Genomic DNA, 21,324 nt, shown 5'->3' with positions numbered 1-21,324 from the left:
CTGTAGATGGGTACAAACTGTTTTCCCTTAAAATGTGAGAGATTTTTGTGGTGTTAAGTGGCAGCTGGCTGGTTCTCTGGGTAGTTTGTGTAGTGTTTGTCACTGAACTCTTCTATTTCTTCTCATAGCTATTCACTCATAGCTGTGAATTTCCAGCATGACTAGCTACTACCTCAAAGGAGAGTTCCTGCCTGCAGAGCCATTGATAAAGAGTTATGTGCCTGCTGCCCCCCCTTCAGACTTAAACGTGATTAGGAATTTGATTAGGGTGCTTCAGTGAAGGTTGGGTAGGGGCAGAGATACAGGAAGATTATTGGAAATAACAGCCCAGGTCTGCATGCAGGTAGGGGCTGGTAGAAGGTGTGAACACTTCAACAGTTTCAACTGGTTAAGGGACTTGAGCATATTGTGAGTGGAGCTGTGCAGGTGTGACTGACAACTTCAGTGCTGGGAAAACTGAGGATGACAGTGGGAGATGTAGTTCCACAAAGCAGCAACCGGGCATTGACACCACCCCTCCTTCCCATGTAACAGGATGCAGAACAAGAATTTAACCCTGGAGGTGCTTCTGTGGGGCCTGCAGGAACAGAGCCAGTATTGCCTGGGGCCTTCCTTAATGGGCAGAACTTGCCTTGAAGCATCCACTTAAAATACAGCCCCAGGCCTTGGGTGTGCTCCCAGGTGAAGCTGAGCAGGGAAGGTGGCACTGAAGTAGCAATTGCAAGGCAGAAGAGCTAAGTGTGACAGCCACAGCTGATGCCAGTGTCCCCAGGGAAGGGTAAAAGGAGGACCCTTTCTGATCAAGTGAGGCACAGGCAAACTCACCACCCTGCCAGCAGAAGTGAAAGTATTTCATATGAATATGGACCCGCTCTTCCTGAAGGCAATGGGACACATCAACACTGGGAACCTGTACAGCAAGGGGTGAGGGGGTTGATGACCTTGGTAGTGCTTTTTAGGCTGTAGCCAGTGCTGAAAGGCTTTTTTTACAGCAGTCACACACATCCAGTTACTGCAGAAGGTCCTGTAAATAAGCAAAGCCCAGTTTTGCAGCCATCACACTGGACTTAGCTACTGAACAATGAGTAACAGGACAGGAGACACATCCCTACAGCTTAAAAAAAAAAAAAAAGTGACTTTATTCCATGACTGCTTTGAGACATTCATCAGTGGTGGCCCAAGAAGTGAAAACAAACGCATACTGACTACAGTACCAGGACAGGAGCTGTTTTTAATGGAGACACATTGTTGATCACAATTTATTCTGAAATCATGAGATGCCAGCAACAGAACAGACTGAATCAGCAGGTCAGGCTGGACAAATACTTGATTGTAGCCACAGCGGTTGGCTACGGGCAGCAGCACTGAGTTACACAACAAGGCAACGGTTTCTCTTCTACCTTCCTAACAGAACTGCCAGGTAAGGCAAAGGATGGACAGCTACTGAACTGTGGTATAAACCATGCAAGAGTAACAAATGTGAGAGTAGGTGTGTAATAAATACTTGATGACATTAGAGAAGAAGGAGGAGGAGAGGCTCATTAAAAAAAAAAATTATCTTCTGCAAGACATTAAAGCTATTTTAAGTATTGTCACCACCACAGTGGGCAGTCCAGTCCCATAGTGACTAATTGGTACACGGATCAGTTTTAAAACAATATCCCTCTGCACATGAGAAGGTTTGAACAAATTATCCACTTGCTAAAGCTCTGGGGTTAAAGAAGTGATCAGTAATCAACATTTATTTCACACCTAGGCAGAATGGCTAAAACGGAAGACTATTGTTCAGCTGCTTCTTCAACCACTTCAATTCTGCGAGGCCCGTAGAGTAGAACATAAGCTATATGCCAGTCTCCACCCCCAGATAACCTCAAAATGTCTTCGGGTGTAACAATGCTGACTTTGTCGTCATCAAATTTAATCCATTCATCTGCAAGGAAAACAAGAGGACCATTTGTAATGTAGGTGCATGAAATCTAAGCTTGCTTAATAGCCCCTTTGCTGAAAGGAGCTGTGAGGATGGTTAACAGGGCTGTAATTTGTTTATTTTTTTTACCTTGTTTCCTTTTAACCCAAGACACATAATGCCCAGAGGAACTTGATCTGCCTTGATGAGTTAGCACTGCCTGCAGGTCATAATAGCCGCAATTGTTAGAGCCAATATCTGAAAGAAAAAGTAACCTTGAGTCCTACTTGAACAGCTGCAGTGTTTTTAACAGCTCACAGTCCAAAGATGCATCAGCCAGGCCACAGCACCACAGGTGTGTGTGTAAAACTCCAGCTACAGCACAGTACAAAACCATTGTGAACTAAAGCAGCAGCTCTCAGACAGGAGAGTCTCAGGAAACTGAAGATGTTGTGCATTCTGATGAAATAAATATGTACCCATAAGTATTACTGATGTAACGCACAGGGTGAGTGCTTTGGGCCTTCAGGCTCCAAGCCTCCCCAAAACTGAGGCAACACCACCACAGCACTTTTACAAGTCCAGTTTAAGTTTTTGTTTGGATTTCAGCCTTCTACCACATGCTGACAAGGCAGTGTGCACATTACATGCAAATGTCTTTTGATGTGCCTGTCTTCTATAATCACCAGCTTGTCAGGTGGATGGCAATTATGCCTTTCACTATCTCAATGTTTTGGTTTACCTAATCTTTCCATTCCTGTCAGTCTTTGAAAATTAATTTTCAAAAGCATTAAAGAGACAGGGTTCTCAAAATAGTGCTACCATCAGGTACACTTAAGCACAAGTAAATAGAAAGTTACTTTAAAGTTGATTTGCTTCCCTGTACTCACCATCAGGAAAAGAAAATGGTTCATATTTAACTTCTTTCTGTGCACCATCACTTTTACTAGACTAAAAAAAGAGAGTAAGTTGAATTAATGTGGAACAGTTTAATAAAAGCTTTAGCACAATCACATCAAATCCCAAGTCTCCATTAATTTAAGTACATTTCTAAGTCTAAACATTTTTGTTTAACTTGAAAGAAATTCATTATCGTATTTTTTAGGTGGACATACAAAACCCTTATCTGAAGAAGATCAGTTTTAAAGCAAATCTATTTTAGCACATACTGCCTGCAGTGTTCACCCATGAGATTTATGGGTTTGTTTATGAAACAATTCTGCAATTGCAGATTTATTCCTTGGTGGGGGCTTGCTAGCAGCAGAAGTGACAATAAGAAAACACCAGAGACAGGCTCTCAGCGCCAATACATTCTGTTCCAAAATAGCACTCTTTCCTTGCTCCCATCTGTGTAAGAGGGGATGTAAGCCTTTTCCAAACGTTTAAAAGAATCTGCCAGGAGTTAGTCCAAGAAAAATACCAGCAAACATTTAAAAAATGGCTAAAACACAACAGTTTTAGCTCATTTACTTTTGTCTTCAATGAAGACAGGGAAGTCAATCTTAGAATTATGTAGACAGGATAAGACATGAGACCATTTTCCAAGTTTTTACAGTGCTGACTTTAAGCTCACTAGTACATGTACTCTAATTTTTACCACTCAGGCACGTGGCAGTGCCTTGTACAACCCTTTCCAGCTGCTGAGCAGGGAACAGCTTCCTACACTCCACTCAAGAAGGGAGCAGCCAGAGAACATTAATATTTGAAGAGAATAATTTTGTGTAACTTACAGAAAACTTTTAGGCACTGATAAACAGAAGCACTACATTGTCATATATTTAATACATGCTGTCTGACTACAGCATTTAACATTTCTCATCAAGCAAACACCATTTTCATGAAAATATAGGATAAAAATATCTAAAGCTCAATACCAAGGAGTTTGCTGTGTCAGAAAATAATGTATTTAGGGACATCAAGTTTTCTCTAGTCCTTATTAGTACCCCAATTTCAGATGTATGAATTAATAAAAGTGTAGGGAGACTTACATTCTTTGGCTGTTGATTTACTTTTTTGTCTTCTAGATCTTTAAACTTTGATCGATAAGAAACCATTTTTTCCTGCAGGTCTGGTGTACACAGCTCATACACATCCAACATAAGAGGAAATTTGACATCCTAGGAAGGAAGAAACAAAGATTTATTAGCATGATTTGGTACTCCACGTTAAAGCATTCTCCCTTGGGATGACAACACAATCAAATTAAATGCAGCCCTCTTCAAATTGATGGCAACCTGACCTACTGGGATTCTTTTAGTATTTACCAAAAGAGCTACAAATGCTTTCACAGAAGAATATCTAATTCAGTATAAACAAACCACTATGAATTATTACATTCAGCATAGACTAACAATAAATCAGATTCTTTATTGTTAGCTGTCATACTTTCACTCTACAGAAATACCTATACAGGAAGAAGAGGCAAGCATGTAGAATGACTGTACCCTGGCAAAAATGTTATTTTGTGCTATCCAAACGACCTTCTGAAATAGTTAACATGTACCTTCAATCCTTACTTCATTTCCTGCTCTTGTAAGGAAGGAGCATCTATATAATGCTCCTGGGCAGCCTATGAGGTCTGTCAGCCACGGCCAACAGAAAGGAAAACCAGAACATTCAGCTGTTTGCAGCTGGTTCCTGCATTTGCCCATCAGAAATCCAGACAATTAAAATAACTAATACAGGAAGTGTCTGACAGCATAAACATCTCCCATCAACATTAGACACTGTTCAGAGTTTGAAAGCATGGCCCTCTCCTTAAACATTCTTCTCAGAACCACTGGTGAGAAAACACCAAAAAACATCTTGTTTTTTGTCATGATGAAATATTAGCAGTACTGGGGCAAATTCACTTTTGCCCCTTATCTCCTTCCTCAGTCTATTTTGGGTAGTGCAGTTTGCCACACACCATCACAACTGGGAACAAAACTACTTGGTACCTGAGCAAAGAAACTGCACTCTTTATGTTTTTACATGCAATTTAAAGGCAAACAATTTAGTAAATAGTCTTCAAGTCCTCCTTGTCTACCTTTAATAAAAACTCACAGAAAACATGAAGAGGAATTGAATTTCAATATGCAAAAAACTTACCTTAAGAACTTTCGCATTCACAGATTCTTTCTCTTTGTAAAAAAATCTAACCATCTGAATAGTCAGGTACGCTGGCAAGCGACTAATTTTGGACTACAAAAGAAACAAATTAGAAAAAGCTATTACTTTAAATATTCACAGAACTTTTTACCTTAAACACTGGTCATCCTAAATTACTGTCTATTCTGGGAATGTATTTCTACACAAACCCACAGGAATAAAAGAGCTTCAAAAAAGGAGATCTTATGTCTTAAATTTCTTGGTAGTGGATACTCAGATGCTTTATAAACATAAATCACATAGTGTTACAGCAACAACTTTGTGGTTTGGAACAGAAAACTGACAATTAAAGAATTGTAAAGAGCAAGGAAAGTACCACTCACAGATTTGATATAGAGTGCATTTCTCTGCAGTGTTGGAGAGAGTTTGGTGATTTCCTCCTGAAGACGCTGTTGCAAGAAAAAGAAGTAACACATGTTCATCATAAAACACAGCTTAGAGAAAAGCACAACAGGGGTAAACAAACCATAAACTAAATCTTGTTCTGCCAGTTTCTTGTGTTGCTGTCAGCCATTACAACACGCAAGATTTTGAAATTCCTTGGCAGAAAGGACTATGCCCATTCATTCCTTCAGCTCCAGGCTCATTCCTGAACCCTGACAGCACCGAGTTTCTCTCTGCAGAAAATTTTGCTCCACAAGGGATTTTATTATGAATTGTAGCTGGACTTGGTTACAAATGTATCGTATGTTTGAAACGCAACTGAAGAAAATCTGAAATTTCCTGTGAGAAGAGTATTTGCACATTTCTCAGCTCTCAGTCTCAAGCAGCCAGAGCTGCATCTAAACTGACAGCTGGTGTCTCCTAACAAAATTCCAGGAAAGACTAGCTTGGTTCTTAGTGTTGCAATTCTCTTGCTCCAGGCAATCTAGCATAAATTGTAGATTTTTTTTGGCCTGAAAGCGAAGTTTCTTTTTTTATAGTTTTTTTTCACTTGTGAGCATTAGCTATTTTATCCTGCTTTTCCTTCTAAATTCTGTTATTAAAAAAAAAGACAACAGAGATATACAAAGATTATCTGATTATCTGAGAATCATGCAACTTGGTTTTAGTCCTGTACAAACCAGATCACTGCCCTAGTCTTATACAGTTACTACAAAGGTTTTGCAGTAGCTCCTCTCCTTTCTACTTCAGACTCTCCCCAAGAAGCCCTTACAATTTTAAAAATCATACATACATATATAGCACAGACTACCTTAAGGAGTTCTACTTAAAAAAGTTTGAGAATTATGTTGTCTAACAGAAAATAACAGCGCCTTTAAAATCTACAAAATCAAATTTAGCTGTTACATCATCTGGTAGGGTTTTAATTAGGAACCAAAATGCCACCCTACTTCCAAGTTGACTTTGGACCTTCTGGGAACTTATTGCTGCATAAATCATGATACTGCTCAGTCTGGAGTGAAACCAAGCTGAAGAAACAAGGAGCAAACTGCCTTGCACTTGGTTACCTGCATGGGAAAGACCATGCCAGGGTCAAGAAAATGCTCTGCTGAAGTCTGTTTGACATTAACATGCCCTTTCACAGCCATCTTCCCACTGAACACCAAAAAGATCCCTGAAACTTTGTAAAGCTTGGACAGCAGACATCAATTCCAAGTTACAGATTAAATACAATTAGAACTATGTGCATTTCAGTCACTTAGAATTTCAACTGAGAAATACGCAGGCCATTTAGAATTTCAATTCAATAAAAGTTGCAATAGCTTACCAATTTTAGTCCTGTAAACAGGTATTTCACTTCTTGATTGATAAAGCAGCTAAGCTGAAGGAGATTCTCCTTTCCTTTAGTTACTTCTTCTTCTTCGGCTTCTGTACATTTCATGCTTCACAAAATTAAGGAAAACCATCACGCACCAAGAGCTGAACTACTGCTCTAGTGAAAAGAACATGCCAAGCAGCACAGCAATTTAGGTAATTCTGTGCTTGTGTAGACAGTACTTTTACTTCTCATAGCACAAAAAAGATTTGAGTGAGCCCTTCCTTCAGACCAATCTGTTCCTTTGTGGCTAAGAACAAGGGGCAGCAGGGGCAGACAGCACACCAAAAAAAGGAAAATAAGTCTTTGATCACCATTTACGCCGAGGCCTGCTTTTTCTTTCTTCTCCCCCATCACCACCCAACCCCCACGACAAAGAACACATTGACTGGCTGCCAACACCCAGTTACAAAGCCCTCCTGCAACATTACACTTATGATTAATAAAGTTCTTTTACTGTTGCTGCTGGCCAGACTTCCTGCTTCTTTCAACATGCAGAGCCTCCTTTCCTACCTTGTATCTGTCCTCTTCTCTGAAATAAAATTAATTAATTCATTATTTTCTACACATTCCTTTTAATTGTTCTGTCTGTCCTCTCCTCTTTTCATAGTTCTAGCCCAAGGTTTTTCTCTCATCCATCTCCTTCCAACCAGGTATTTTTCTGACTGCAGCTATTCTACAAATGCTGCTGTAATCACACTTTCAAAGTCTGCAACTCTTCTAACAAGTCTTCTTGCTGATACTCGCCTATGCATCACTCCTCTTAGCTACACATTCCAAGACTCCCAACTTTTTAAAGGACAACAAACGTCACAGAAGAGGGAGAGAGATGCATGATTCTTACCTTTAAAAAGACCTTTATTCCTCACTACTACCAAGCTATGAGATACAGCACCTCATCTGAGGGGATGTTTCCTTATTTCTGACAAGCAAAATGCAGTGTATCATTCTTTCTAAAAGTGGTGCTCAGTTTGATGACAGCCAGGATTTTGGGGGGGGAGAAATGGGAAAAGAGTAATACTCGTCATGAGATGTGCGCCCCATGTGGTCATATTCTCTTTTTCTTGCTAAAAAGAACCCACTAGAAAGTTGTCAGCTGCACTGGTTTCTTCCTCATACAACTGTGGACACCTAATTTATTTCTTAAGAAATCAATCAAGAAACCTTTTGTGCCTCTTCAGTACACCAAGTATGTCAGCAACACACCCTTACAAACCAAAAAAAGCCTATTTAGGACAATTACTTTTAGTTGGATAAAGCATGTCTGCAGCCTTGAAGCTGGTAAGTACCAATCCTGTCTAGGGGGGAAATCTGCTATTGAAAATCAACAAGGGTTTTTTTCCCTGTAGATTTCCATCACTATTCTTTCTCCCCACATCATCCTCTCTCTCAAAGCACATCCAATGTTAAAGTGAAGTTCTGTGTACTCCTGCACATCATCATGACCCCATTTCCCAACCTACACCTTCATTTTCAACACTATTCTAAACAATGCTTTTCATCCCCCCTGAACTCAACCACAGAAGTATGAAATCATCGTTGTTTATGTCTTGCCTTAGTCTTTAGGATACGCTGTTTCAAATTCAATGCTGAAGAATTGATCAATTAAACTCTTCTTTTTAGAGGATGCTGCTGTAGCTCCAGAGTCTGTCTGTAAAACAAAATCTCTTATGATGCAACTTTAAACAGAATGTAAATACAGTCTTCTCTACAGACAAAATTACCCCATTTATTTAAATTCTTTAAAGCCTATTCCTTCATCTTTCTATAGGTGCATTTTCTCCTAGTCAGGTAATCTTCTTACACAGCATAGAAGTTTCCAAACAAACATGCTTATAACATACTGTTACAACCAACCTGAAGCCCAATAATAAGCAAGATCAAAAATTCATAAATCCCTAGCCCCTCAACTTAAATCTATCTTAAGTTTCAGGACAGTCTTCCAAGGCTCTGCCAAGACTCTCCAGAAAACAGTTTACAGAGAAAAGAGAAAGCTGTTCTGGTAAAATCTTGGGAAAAACTTCCAGCGATTTCTTGTATCGGATTAACCATTCAAGTTAAAACTGTAGCACACTTTTTTCAGAAAAAAAAGTTCTTATGTGCTGAATTCACAGGTTATCAGGGCCAGCTGCCACATACATGAGAGGGTGTCACCACCAGCTTGGTGCAACACTGCCTTACACAGCCCAAAGGGAAGGGTTTCCTTAAGCACACTCCACAGCATCACTGACAGGACCATGGTAGCATTATGCTAATCAGAGACATCAGAAAGCATTTTCACTATTCCAGATATGTTAAAGAACTTACAAACAGATAATACTTAACAAAATATTAGTGAAATACTATAAATCCTTATTCTGCTTAGAGTGAGACTACAATTACCTCCATAATTGTATCACCTTCTATGCCTTCCAGCTTCTGCTGTAGTACCCTCATCATCTGCACCCAGCACTCGTTGGCATCCTAGGAAGGGAACAACATTAAATCTGAATACAAGCAGTATGATTTAGTAACATTAAACCCATCAATTATAAAGCCAAACATGAGGATTCCTTAACTAAGAATTTCTCCCAATTCCACCATGCAGTCTTAAAACTAGCACTTGATACTACATTCAACTTCTATACAACTTTTCTACAGAAAAACCACCTCACTTTACTGGGAGTAATTGTTTTCACAGGAGAAGGAAAGTCTTAAAATGTTCTTGTTCTCAACTTCCAACATACTATAGAATTTTAAACAATAAGCTAATAATTGGTCTTTACCTGTTGAAGGTACTGGCCTTGATCACCTTTCTCTGCAAACTGTGGGAAGGCCATATGTAAAAACTGCAGGAGAATGATAGGTGGGATACTGGAGGAAGTTTTATCCATGGAATCAAACAAGTCTCTAAGAGCTTGAAGAAAAAGTGAATGCTTTGAGAAACGAAAAAACAATTCAAACATGGCAGGAAGTGTAAAAAGAACAGTAAAACAGCAACAACAGTAAAACAGCAACATCATTTAACAGTGTCTAATTTGATCTTTCCAAAGCAGGACCAAATTTTCCAGGTGGCATAACAGGTGCACCTATGATCTCCTTTCTGAACACAACTTTGAGAGCATAAAGATGGCAATTCTGAGAATTTGGCACATATTGCCTTGTCTTTCCTGGCTGCTAACAGGGGAAAAAAAATTTGAAAAATTAAGATTTCATTTGGAACACATCTTAGGAACAACATTTTCACAAGAGAAACCATGAGGAACTCACAATCTATCCTCTAGAGCAACTTAAGTTTCACCAGCTACCAGGAAAAAAAACTTTAATAAAATATCTAGGAAATACCCATGCTTAAGACCCAGGAAAACAAGTATATGTATGCATATGTGCAGAGAGCTCATAACTATGTGCAATCAAATGAATGATACTGACTGCATGACAACACACATGGCTTTCTTTTTTGTTCCATACTCTAGCATATGTTTTATCTACCCAAGTTACAGCATTTTAAATCCACAGATCACTTCAAAGGCACCTGTTAATCCTCACAACAACCCTGTGAGGTAGGCAACAATCTGCATGGTCACTAATTTACAAGTGAAGAGACTAATGAATTGTTCTCTCCAATATGTGAATACAGGCAAGATTACAGGGAACCAAGGTCAGTTGCTTCCTCTTTCAGAAATGTCTTCACTGACCTTGATAAGAGGTGCAACTGATATGACACAGCAATTTAAAAAAAAATGCCAAAAGTGTCATGCAGGAGTTCCTGAACAGCTCAGCACCCAAGAATTAACTACAAATTACTTAAACTATTAAAATTCCTAAGAAGCAGAGCTGTCACCTTAAAAAGAAAACAAGGGACACAAAATAAAGGCAGTGAAAAGGGGAGGGGCAGGCATGGCTGTATAGAGTAACCATTGAACTTACCACCCCAAAATTCGATCAGCAGGCATACCCACAAACTGGACCTTTCCTTCCTTATATTGTTTTGTTTTTCCTTAAATGGACTGGTAGAAATCCCAGTGTCCTGGCCCAGCATCTTAGTGGGGCAATGAAATAGAGTAAAAAAAGAAAAAGTGGACAAGTAGTACCCTTGTTCAAGTGTAAGGGGTCTAACTAGAACTCTAGTTAGAGCTTGAAGATAGAGGGCCACCGTGAGCTCCCACAGTGTGAGCACCCAGACCACCACAACAAAGAGTAACTTCTGTTTTGAAGACTCTCCTTTCCATTCCATTATGAAATGTGGATCTTTAGGGCAAAGGCTAAGACCGCTGATAAAGCATCAGTTTCCATTGTAACAATAATGCTCAGGCAACAAATGATATTAAAAAATACCAGTGACATACGTATCCCAGGAATACGGTGTTAGCCTACCACTATGTGAAACAAAGAACTAAAGTATTTCTACACAAAGTGACCAAATCAACAGATGGATAGATGGAATCTGCTTTAGGAGTTCCAATTACTTCATGCCTACATGTAAAACAATTAAGAGATACAAGCTGTTTCTATCTAAGCCTAGATCACTCCGAAGTATCTTTTCCCTAGCCTGCAGCCTGACAATGTGCAGAGATAAACGCCTTGCAGGCAGGGGCAGAATCACCTTTAAAGACAAAATTAACCCTCCAGTGCCAGCAGATCTGACATTCCTAAGGCATATGCATGAAAGAATAATGCACAGGGGTTTAACTGCAAATTTCACCTGCAGTTAGCAGGAAATCACACACTTGTCTAAACCCCTCTTCTACTCTAAACACCAACCTGCAGTAATGTATTGAGCAGAGGCCATTTCTCCTGAAGCTCTTAAGGCACCACCATACCTAAAAGGGAAGGAAAATAATTTGCATGCAATTAAACACAAACAGGAAGGACAGTTGGGTTGTTGAAGCAGGCAGCAACTGGATTCATTTACAGGAAATTATCACCAAGCCAGAAGTAACCAAAGGTAAGATTTACTCCCATTTACCTCAAAGTTTCAGCTATTTTGAAGCATGGAAGGAAAGGAAAACTGGCCTCTTTCAGATACTATGTAAAGGCAGACCAAGAAGTCTGGCTACATCACTGCTGCCTCCCTAATCCTTCTGCCTCAAAGACTCATTTTATTTTTAAAGAAACTGAGGAAGTCTGAACAAAAGCTATCCCATTTCTGAAACATTTGCCATGGCTTCTTCAGGTACACGGCGAAAAAAACACTTTCAGGGATAGATGACAGATAAAATGCACAGAGATGGAGGGCAAGCTTGCTTCCTCCCTCCACAGCAGAAGCAAAACAGTGAGAGGTGAGATGTTTTCTTGGGCAAGTATTTCCTAGACTGAAAAGGAGTGGGAGTCCACCTATATGACAAGAACTTACCACTCTTCTCTACATTCCTAATTTAGCAGCTGGATGAGGAACAGATGGACTCCTCAAAGCCTTGAAGCAAAAGGAGGGTCTCAGATATTCTCTAATCCCAGACTGAACTTTTGAAATTCTGACCATGCTAGATGACGAGCAGGAAACTTTCCCCTGACATGCCACAGAACAGGGAGGAGTTCCTTGGGGAGATCAGCAGAGCACGCCTGAAGAAAGAAGCTGTAACAGCCTTCCCAAGTGAGTCCTTTCACACCTTCCCACTGCCATGCACCCTACAGCCTCCTGTGCTGTCATCAAGCAGGGAAGACCAAAAAAAGGCTAAATCTCCAGGGAAAAACAGAGCCTGAATCCAAGTGTGAATCTGACTTCCCACAGACAATACGGCCACATCTTGTATTGCAGTCTGCCAGTTTCACATTTTGCTTTTTGGTATGTTCAATTTGTCCAGTATGCACATTCAGTGCCATAACTCAAGAGTCTTTCACATGGAAATAAAGACTTTCCAAAAATGATAACACTAATAGTCAATAAAAACCCTGAAACCAGATTTCTGTACTTCACAAGTAGGTCTCAGTGCTTAATAATAAAGGTTCACCTGCTAACAGAATGAAAAACTGTTTACAACTACTTAAATAATAAGTGATTACAGTAATACAGAATATCCAGCTGGGTACCACAAAATCAAGAAAGCAGGGGAAAAGGAATGAAATTAACCCTAAGACAGCAATAGTGCTCCACCTAATTCTCAATTTTTAAAAACGCATTGTTTTCTCATTACAATTCATCTGGAGGACAAATTCAGGCCACATTGGAAGGTATTCTTTTTTCCTTCAATATTCATAACTTCCAAGTTTTGTGTATATTCCTTAGGAAAAAAAAAAAACCCAAACAAACCAACCAAAAAAAAAGCACTGGCCATTTTCACATTTCAGTCATAAATAACAAAAACAAACAAACAAAAATCAGAAAAGTTATCCTACAATCAGAACAAATTAGCAAACAAAACAAAATCCCATGAAGGCATGTCTCAGAACTTCCTGCTGTACCTCCAAGTAGCAAACGTCAGAATTTCACAGCTGAAAATACTGTGCAATAGAGGCATTGCAGGAAATATTCCTCAAAGGAACAGGACTCCCATATGATTCTTTTATTCAGAAAAGAACCATAAAAACTAACAGCAAAAAAAAAACAAGGTTAAGAGTTCAGTAGCTTATTTTAGAATTTTAAACTGGTCTTGATAGGATCTACTTTCTAGCTAAGCAAAACTCAATTCTCTCTATTAAAAGCCAGTTCCAAGAAACACAAAGCCTTAACTTCTTTATTAAAGTACAGACTAACAAGCCATAGGATAAACTTTACTAGATCATTCTGTCAATCTTGAGTAGACCTAAAGAGTAATAGACTGTCATGATAATCCATACCAGTATTAAGATGACCATTCTGCAAAATATCTACTTCATAAGCTAAAGGAAACATTTTAGTCGCGGTATTTTTGTCCTACCTTTTAAGGGCCTCTTTCACTTCTGGCACCGATCGGATACACTGAACCGTAGCATTCATGTAGCAAGTGTTGCCAAGGTTTGTCAATCCACATGGCAATTCCATCTACCAAAAAAATTCACAAGGGTGCTTGAAGGTCAGAGAGAAGTGGCAACCGTTTTTGTAGAAACACTATGATGTGACATCAACTTTTAAGCACATGAATTATGCATAAAACCTGGAATATTCCATCAAATGTTATGAAGTTTTCCAGATCCACTTTATGATTATATTTATCATTGCACTATTTGATACTTATAGGGAACATTCAGGAATGCTTTGGGAGTATTTCTGTGCATGTTTAGTTTAATGAATATATTCTTCAAGCATGCAATTATTCAGAAAGTTCAACTATAATCCCATTCAAGTTCTGACCTTAAAATTCTATTTCCGTGAAATTTCCACATGAATACATTTGTACAAAGCACTGATGTTTTAATTAAAATCAGTTTTCAGTAAAACTCTGAAAATGATGGAGTTCATAGTTGGAAACAAAAGCATTGTTTAAACTCCTCTCCAGAAATTTGCAACAGATCATTAACTTGATCTTTTCAGACAACTTGTGAATTTCTGAAGTTTTGATCAATGTGGAGGCAAACTAATAGTGAGCTAACCAGTTTCAGAAATAACTATAAATCACCACATAACAGAATTTTTCTCTTTTTCTGTAATCCTGAATACTTAGGTATTTGTCAGGGAAAAACACGTAGTTTAACAAAACTGAAGTAGTACTGTATACCAATACCAACAGATTATTTTAGGAAGTGAGAACTCAGCATATCTCCCAAGTGAATAGATGCACTGCACACAATTGAATTTTGATGTATAGCAAAATCTCCATGTGACCAACATTTTCAAAATGCTAGCTGGCAGGGAAATCACCTCCTTGCTTGCCTCTCAGTTATCTCAATGTCTGTGAATGGGGTTACTCCAAAATACAGGTACCCTTCACCTGCAGGTGGCCTGGAAAGCACCAAACCCTGAAGCACAAACCCAGTGCAGATCTGTTTTCATATAGACATGCATTAAAGTATTTCTGTTCTGTGTACACAGCTGACAATACTCATGCAACTGTCAAGTATGACAAAGCTTGCAGTACAAATGACTGGTGAGAAAATTAAGCCTTTCAAGCTGTAAATAAGGAAACTCGGGAGTTTCTTCATTAAGAAAATAATTATGCTCTTTCAGACTTTACTTCCACAAAGCAAAACAGTGTGTCAAACTTATTTTCATTTTTCACAAACTGGACCTAATACTAGTAACATGGACAAACAAAACTGCAAATACACCCCACTCCAAAACAAACCCTAGTCCCTCCTCACAGACATGAAAGAAGCAGGAAATCATTTTGCATATCTAAGAGGCCTTGTTTAGACAAAGTACAGGACACTGATGCAGTAAGGGCAATACAACTTCATCTTTAAAAACATCAGCAATGCTATTTTTGGAAAATCTACTAAGCTGCCTGCTCAAAGGAAAAATGGCACAAATTGTACGATTTTTAAATTAAATCCCAGATTTCTTTTCACTGCTCCCAGTTTGGTCATCAATGTAAATTTGTGATGCTTGGTGAAGATGCTAAACAGACACTACACTAAGCAACTGCAAGTATTTAAAAACTTGCCATTACTCAAAGGTTTACAAGAAACTGAAGTTGGAAACATGCTTACAGCCGAAGCCAGCTGCTCCTCTGTCATGTCCTCCACGAAGATGGGGCGAGCAACCGGCTCTTCTGGAAGCGCGTCGGCGGAACCCATCATTAGTAAAGTCATCCCCTTGAAACACAGTAAAACAACAATCAGTGTCTAAGGACAGTTATTTCCACTCAAACCCTCCTAACATACTTCAGCTACTTCCCTAAAAACAAACACAGCTTATTTATTTATTTATCTCTTAGTTTAAAGGAACCAATACTGCACTCCTGTGACTTTAGGATGTACCTCAATTCCTCTTATCTAGGAAGTACCTACTGAGAACAGCTCCACAGAATTATCCATGTCAAATGTTTCCACTGAAACATCTGGCGAGCTTTCCTGGCAAGTTCTAGGTTAAACTAGTTGAAAAGTGAAAAATAACCCTAACTACCACATCAGTTTAGACACGAGAACTAACATTGAAGGGGTAAAAAAAAAGTCAGTCAGGTTTCCATGCTTGCTGAACTAGCATAATATGAAAAGGAGTCTTTCAGCATTCAACAGGAGCACATCTACACAATAAGATTAGTCAAAGGACTACACTGCTTTGACAGTGTAAATAAATCCCTGGAACTTGTATATAACATTATTAAAATGAATAAAAGCAGCTATTAGCACAACCACATGCAGAAAAAGACAAGAATATTATGTATTGCGTTTTTTTGCTGAATAACTTTGCTAGAATAGCTGCAGCTACAGGCTGCTAACAGATGCTTGCAAACTAGTTACAAGGGTAAGAGCAATGCTACCTAATTCAATCTGCCCAGTGAAGAACTGGAGTAAAACTTCTGTTTTACTGAAGTTGTTACAAGAGGTTACAAGAGACGTACAGTAACAAAAATGACACAAAAAAACCCCAACAAAAATCTGTGGGATTCCCTGATGCAATATTATACAGGCAAGCAACATAAACACAAACACTTTCTGTTTTCTTTTTGAACTAGCCAAAGGTATGAATTACCACTACTAATGGCTTTCTTTAAAAACAGCAGCTATTTAACACAGCAGAGCACATTTCAGCAGGTTGGTAAAAAAGGACATAAGCAGAGGTGCAATTTCACCATCACCAACACATTTGCCCATGCTGGGAATGTGCAAGGACAAGGGTCTGCAGACAGTACCCAGGTTCACCAGATCTCTCTAAACAACATCACTGATTTTTACAATTCCATACAATTTGTATGGAATAAATAAATAAATGCACTCAAGTACTCCAGAAAAGATAGTATGAGCTCCCTACTGATGCAAAAAAAGAAGTTTTTTCATAAATCAATGGTGAGACCTTTCTAAGCATGCTTACATACGACATCTAAAAAATTATTTTTCATCAAGGAATAACTTTTTGAGATAGCACTGCCCATTCAAAAAGAAATAGCAAGCACTTTTCAAGTCTTTCTTTAAATGCCAAAATAAAAAATCAGAATAGTAAAATTTAGTTACTGCTTAGAACTTACATTTTTTATTTTTAGGTTTCCCCAGTCATCATCCTGTGAAATAAAATAAAAGACAAGTTAATTATCTTGTAGCAAGATACTTGTAGCAAGGATTTTCATTAATATTAATCACATTTCTAAATATACAATTGTGTTTCATCCAAGGTTACACAATATTAACTATTTACATGTTATCAAGTCTCATCTGACTAAAATAAAAAGCAGCCAAGCCGTGTTTTCAATAAGGTTTCCCATGCGTTGTTCAACGCTGCTTAAATGTAAACAACTTTTTGCAGCAAAATTGCCTATGTCTCATTACACCAGTAAGTCTCCAGTAGAGAAGCAACAAAGAAATTTCTAGAAAGCTAGAAAGAAAAAACTTGCATTCAGATTCTGAACATTAAAAAGTAACAAAAAGTCTCCCACCAAGCTGTTCTGTATAAATGAGTAAAGAAGTGCAGTCAGTTTAACACATACAACCAGAGGAACACCCAGAAACATCGTCATTGTTCACGTTACACATAACAAAGTTAGACATAATATAAAAAACTGATTTCTACCTTCAGAGTTCCTCCTTTAACCATAACTTTCTGTCTGGCTGGCTGAACTCCGGTCAGTGCAAATAACTGGGCTTTGAAGACCATCGGAGGTTCGTCAGTGTTCAGCTCCACGCCATCGAACTTCTCTTTTCCCCATTTCACATTCACTGCAAACAAAATGTTTTGAAACTTGATTATTTCCTAATACTCAAGAATGCAATTACCAAGATTACCAAGACTTCATACAGTCTCAAAATATTCTGTTTTCGGCTCTTAAAATTGTCAGTAACGAAGCTAGGGAACGCCTTTACTATACAGCACCTCGTCCATCAGAACATACCACTTCCAGCAGGTCTAAAAATACCCTACAAAACAAGTCTAAAGTAACATACATGCTGAGAAACTGTGCAAGCAGTAAGCGTGTCTAACAGCATGGGAAACCCTTCTGCAGGTCTTCAGAAAAGCAGTTTGGAACCAACTCTCCCATTCTCTTGGCACTGCCTGTTGCAAACAACTGAACTTTCTGAAGGAAGTTCAGAGGTGCGATTCCAGCTCAGTTATCCGTAGCACTTCCGTTCTCCTTCAGAGGAAAACAATACAGTGTTCTTTAAAAGCAAGGAAATTGACCCCAGTAAGGTGCAGGACTGGAATTAAGAAGCAAAGTGAAATTTGGTGACAAAAAATGTAAACCTCAATGCTGGAAATGGGATCGTTAGCAGAAATGGGAGGCAGAATGGCACAATGGAATTCTAACTTCACTGTGCTGAGGTAAGTAATGACCAAGAGCAGAAAAAAAATGTCTGGAATAAGCTGTGTGCCTCTACAGTGAATAGAACAGAACACTGACACAGCTTTGACCACTTCCAAGAACTAACACAGGTACATAAGGCTTCCTTAGCAAGCTGAGATTTTACTGAAAATCTGTAAAATACAGCACACAACAATATCCTAGATGCACAGTAAGTGGCTGAAATACCAGACTTTAGGAAAGCCACATCCTTCTACCACTGCTTTGGTTTTACATGAATGTATTACAGCAACCATACCTTTTCAAAACACAAAACTTGTAGAAGTCATAATTTTGAAAACCCTTCCAAAAAGGTTCAGATTTCACATGTATGCAATGCTTGCGATGAGTAAAAACACAGAATAATCAAGAGCAAGTCTAAATGAGTTAGACTAAATTAGTCTACAAAGGAACTCAAATGACCAACTTTTCAGTATTTCTAATAGAAAGCATCTTCCATTTTGCCCAATGTTCTGATTTTTTAATAACACATTTATTATTTTGCATATTTAAGACCTACAAAGCACAAGGCTTTTCCCATTTTGCAGGAAGACAACCCACTCAGTCACTGAACAACTCAGCTGCACAGACTTTTGGGTTTTGAATTTTTGAAGAGTCATGCTTCCACTGCTAAATATGCAGAAGAGTTAGCAATTATTAATCTGTAGTGTCGCTGGTTTTGACAATACAGCACTCAAGCAGAAGAATGGAAGAGCATGACTGTCTTCTCTTCAGAGATTGCAACCAAGACTTCGTGCAAAACAAAAGAGAAACTCGTTAATTTGAAAACAATGTAAAGTAAGAAAGAGGAAGGATGTATTTTCCCCGCTGATCAGAAAACACAGCACATACACTTCACAGAACAGGTCAGATTGGAAGGGACCACAGAGGCTCATCTCATCCAACGTCACTGCTTGAGCAGGGCCATCCCAGAGCACAAGCCACAGGACTGTGCCCAAATCATTCCTGAGTATCTCCAGTGATGGAGACTCCACTAGATTTGGATGAGTTCAGGAAAAATTGTTACACTGACATAAGGATCCCAGTTTGCTAACCACAGCCAAAACAGCGGACAAGCTTTGTACTGAGGCTGCATACAACCTAAAAAACTGAAAAGCCCAAACAGGCCAAATCGGTGAGATGTTATCAAGGCAGTAACTGGTCCCAGAAGTGTCACTGGCGGCTTTGTTCTTGAAGCCTTCCATGGAAACCCTTCCTTGTAGCAAGAAAGACCAGCAGGATGAGGTACAATTTCAGAAAGCTTTTAGGTTTAGGCTAGACATTAGGATGAATTTCTTCACAGAAATGGTGACTAGACACTGGAATATTCTGCCCAGGGAGGCGGTGGTGTCACCATGCCTGGCAGTGTGTAAGAAAGGGCTGGATGTGGCATTCACTGCCCTGGTCTACTTGACATGGTGGTGCCTGGTCAAAGGTTGGACTTGGGCTTTTCCAACCCATCGGAGCCAGTAGGATATAGTGGATTTCAAAGAGGGGAGGCAGACACACCTAGAAGGCGCAGATGCAGCGCTCTGGCTCGCCAGAGGGACAGCACCATTTCTCTTTTAGCAGGAAGCCAGAGCAAACCGAGACAGGGCAGTGCCGAGGCACGGCGGCCCGCGATTGACACCCGCCCTCCCGCCAGCAGGGCCCGGCCAGCGCTGCCTCCCCGCTTCCCTTCCCTCCCTTCCCTTCCCTCCCTCCTCACCGCCCGGGCCGCGCCTCCCGGGGCGCTCCCGCCGCCGGCCCGGCCGGGATGGGCGCGCACGTGCGAGGCGCCTCCCGCCGCCGCCGGGGCCGGGGCAGCGCTCCCGGGCCGGGCCCGGCGGGAGGGGCGGGCGCCGCGCTCACCTGAGAAGAGCGGCATGGCGGAGCGGCGCGGCCCGGGCGCACGGCGGGGCGGGCGGGCGCAGGGCGGCGGGGCGCGGCGCTGGCGGGGCGGGCGGGCGCGGGCGGGCGGCGGCAGCGGCGGCGGGTCCCGGCCCCGCTCGGGGTCTCATTCAAACCAGCCCCCGGGATGACGCTGCAAGCGCGGCCGGGCGGCGGAAGCGGGGCGGGAGCAGTGCGCGCGCACCGCCGGAACGGGCGGGGCCGGCGGCGGGAGCGGGCCCGGCCTGCATCCCGTTAGTCCTGCGAGCCCTGGGCAGAGCGGTCCGGGATGGGGGCTGGAACGGGCCCGAGCGCCAGAATGAGGTGCAGGCGGGGCTGGTGCCGCGGGCAGGGAACGTCGGTGTGGAGGGCGCAGGGCTGGGGCGAGAGCGTGTCCAGTTCTGGGATCGCCAGTGCAACGGAGATAGGGAGCTCCTGGAGCTCCTGGGTCTAGAGAACGGCAACAAAGACGATTAAGGGACATGAGCGTCTCTGTCACGATGACACGCTGAGAGCTGGGCCTGTTCAGCCTGGAGAAGAGAGGACCAAGAGAGGGTTTCATCGATGTGTATAAATATCTAAAGGGAGCATGGAGGCAGGCTCTCCTCGGTGTTCACAAGCAATAGGACAAGAAACAACTAGTGGCAACCAGTGCACAGAAAATTCCACCTGAACACAAGAAGAATGTCTTTATTGTGTGGGTGACCCTGCACTGGAACAGATTTCACAGGCAGCTGTGGAGTCTCACACTGGAAATACTCAAGAACCACCTGGATGGAATTCTGTGCAGTGTGCTTTAGGATGACCCTGCTTGAGAAGGGAGGTTGGATGAGATTGGAGCTTGGACCCGCTGTGCTCCCTCCAGCCTGACCCATTCTGTGACTGATTCTGTGAGAGCTGAGCTGGGCTTTTGCACCCCCAGGGGTCTGCCCAAAAACCGTGATTGCACAAGGCAGGGGAAGGGAGGCAGAAGAAATAAAAAGGCTCTTGTGGATGAAATAGGTTTCGTTTATAGGAAAGGGTGAAGTAGGAGCTAAAATTATCAACGGAAGAACTTAATTGGGAGGAGAGGAGCAGAGATGAGTTATCAGCCAGCAATGTTTTTTAGGCTTGGTTATAGATAAAGAGCACTGAAGGATGTGTGTGCTGGCAACAGCCAGGAGCCTTCAGTGTGATAAACCCCAAGTTGTAAACATTAAAACCAGTAGATGTGGAGACCTGAATCTCAACTGCTTCTACTAAAATTCTTGGTATTCAGATTTGGTTAAAGAAACCAGAGCAGTGCTTTAAGATGCAAAGGAGAGAATGAGACA

General features: G+C 40.8%; 1 protein-coding gene across 1 annotated transcript; it reads right to left on the bottom strand.

Moving 5' to 3' along the window:
• Nucleotides 1-1,213: 1,213 nt before the first annotated feature.
• On the bottom strand, nucleotides 1,214-20,080 carry USP14 (ubiquitin specific peptidase 14). Its single transcript, XM_084220861.1, has 16 exons — nucleotides 19,994-20,080; nucleotides 17,377-17,522; nucleotides 16,838-16,870; nucleotides 15,360-15,464; nucleotides 13,652-13,755; nucleotides 11,559-11,617; nucleotides 9,581-9,711; nucleotides 9,198-9,278; nucleotides 8,387-8,466; nucleotides 6,768-6,882; nucleotides 5,380-5,445; nucleotides 4,997-5,089; nucleotides 3,895-4,023; nucleotides 2,797-2,857; nucleotides 2,057-2,164; nucleotides 1,214-1,930 (listed from the first exon to the last, which is right to left on the bottom strand). The coding sequence occupies exons 1-16, from the start codon at nucleotides 20,007-20,009 to the stop codon at nucleotides 1,779-1,781; spliced, it is 1,479 nt and encodes a 492-aa protein (XP_084076987.1). The 5' UTR covers nucleotides 20,010-20,080; the 3' UTR covers nucleotides 1,214-1,778.
• Nucleotides 20,081-21,324: the final 1,244 nt, after the last annotated feature.

The sequence above is a fragment of the Fringilla coelebs genome (genome assembly GCF_963513975.1).
Source record: "Fringilla coelebs genome assembly, chromosome: 1".
NCBI classification, from domain to species: domain Eukaryota; kingdom Metazoa; phylum Chordata; class Aves; order Passeriformes; family Fringillidae; genus Fringilla; species Fringilla coelebs.
Note: the sequence above shows the minus strand (reverse complement) of the source record. Positions and strands in the feature narration are given on the sequence as shown.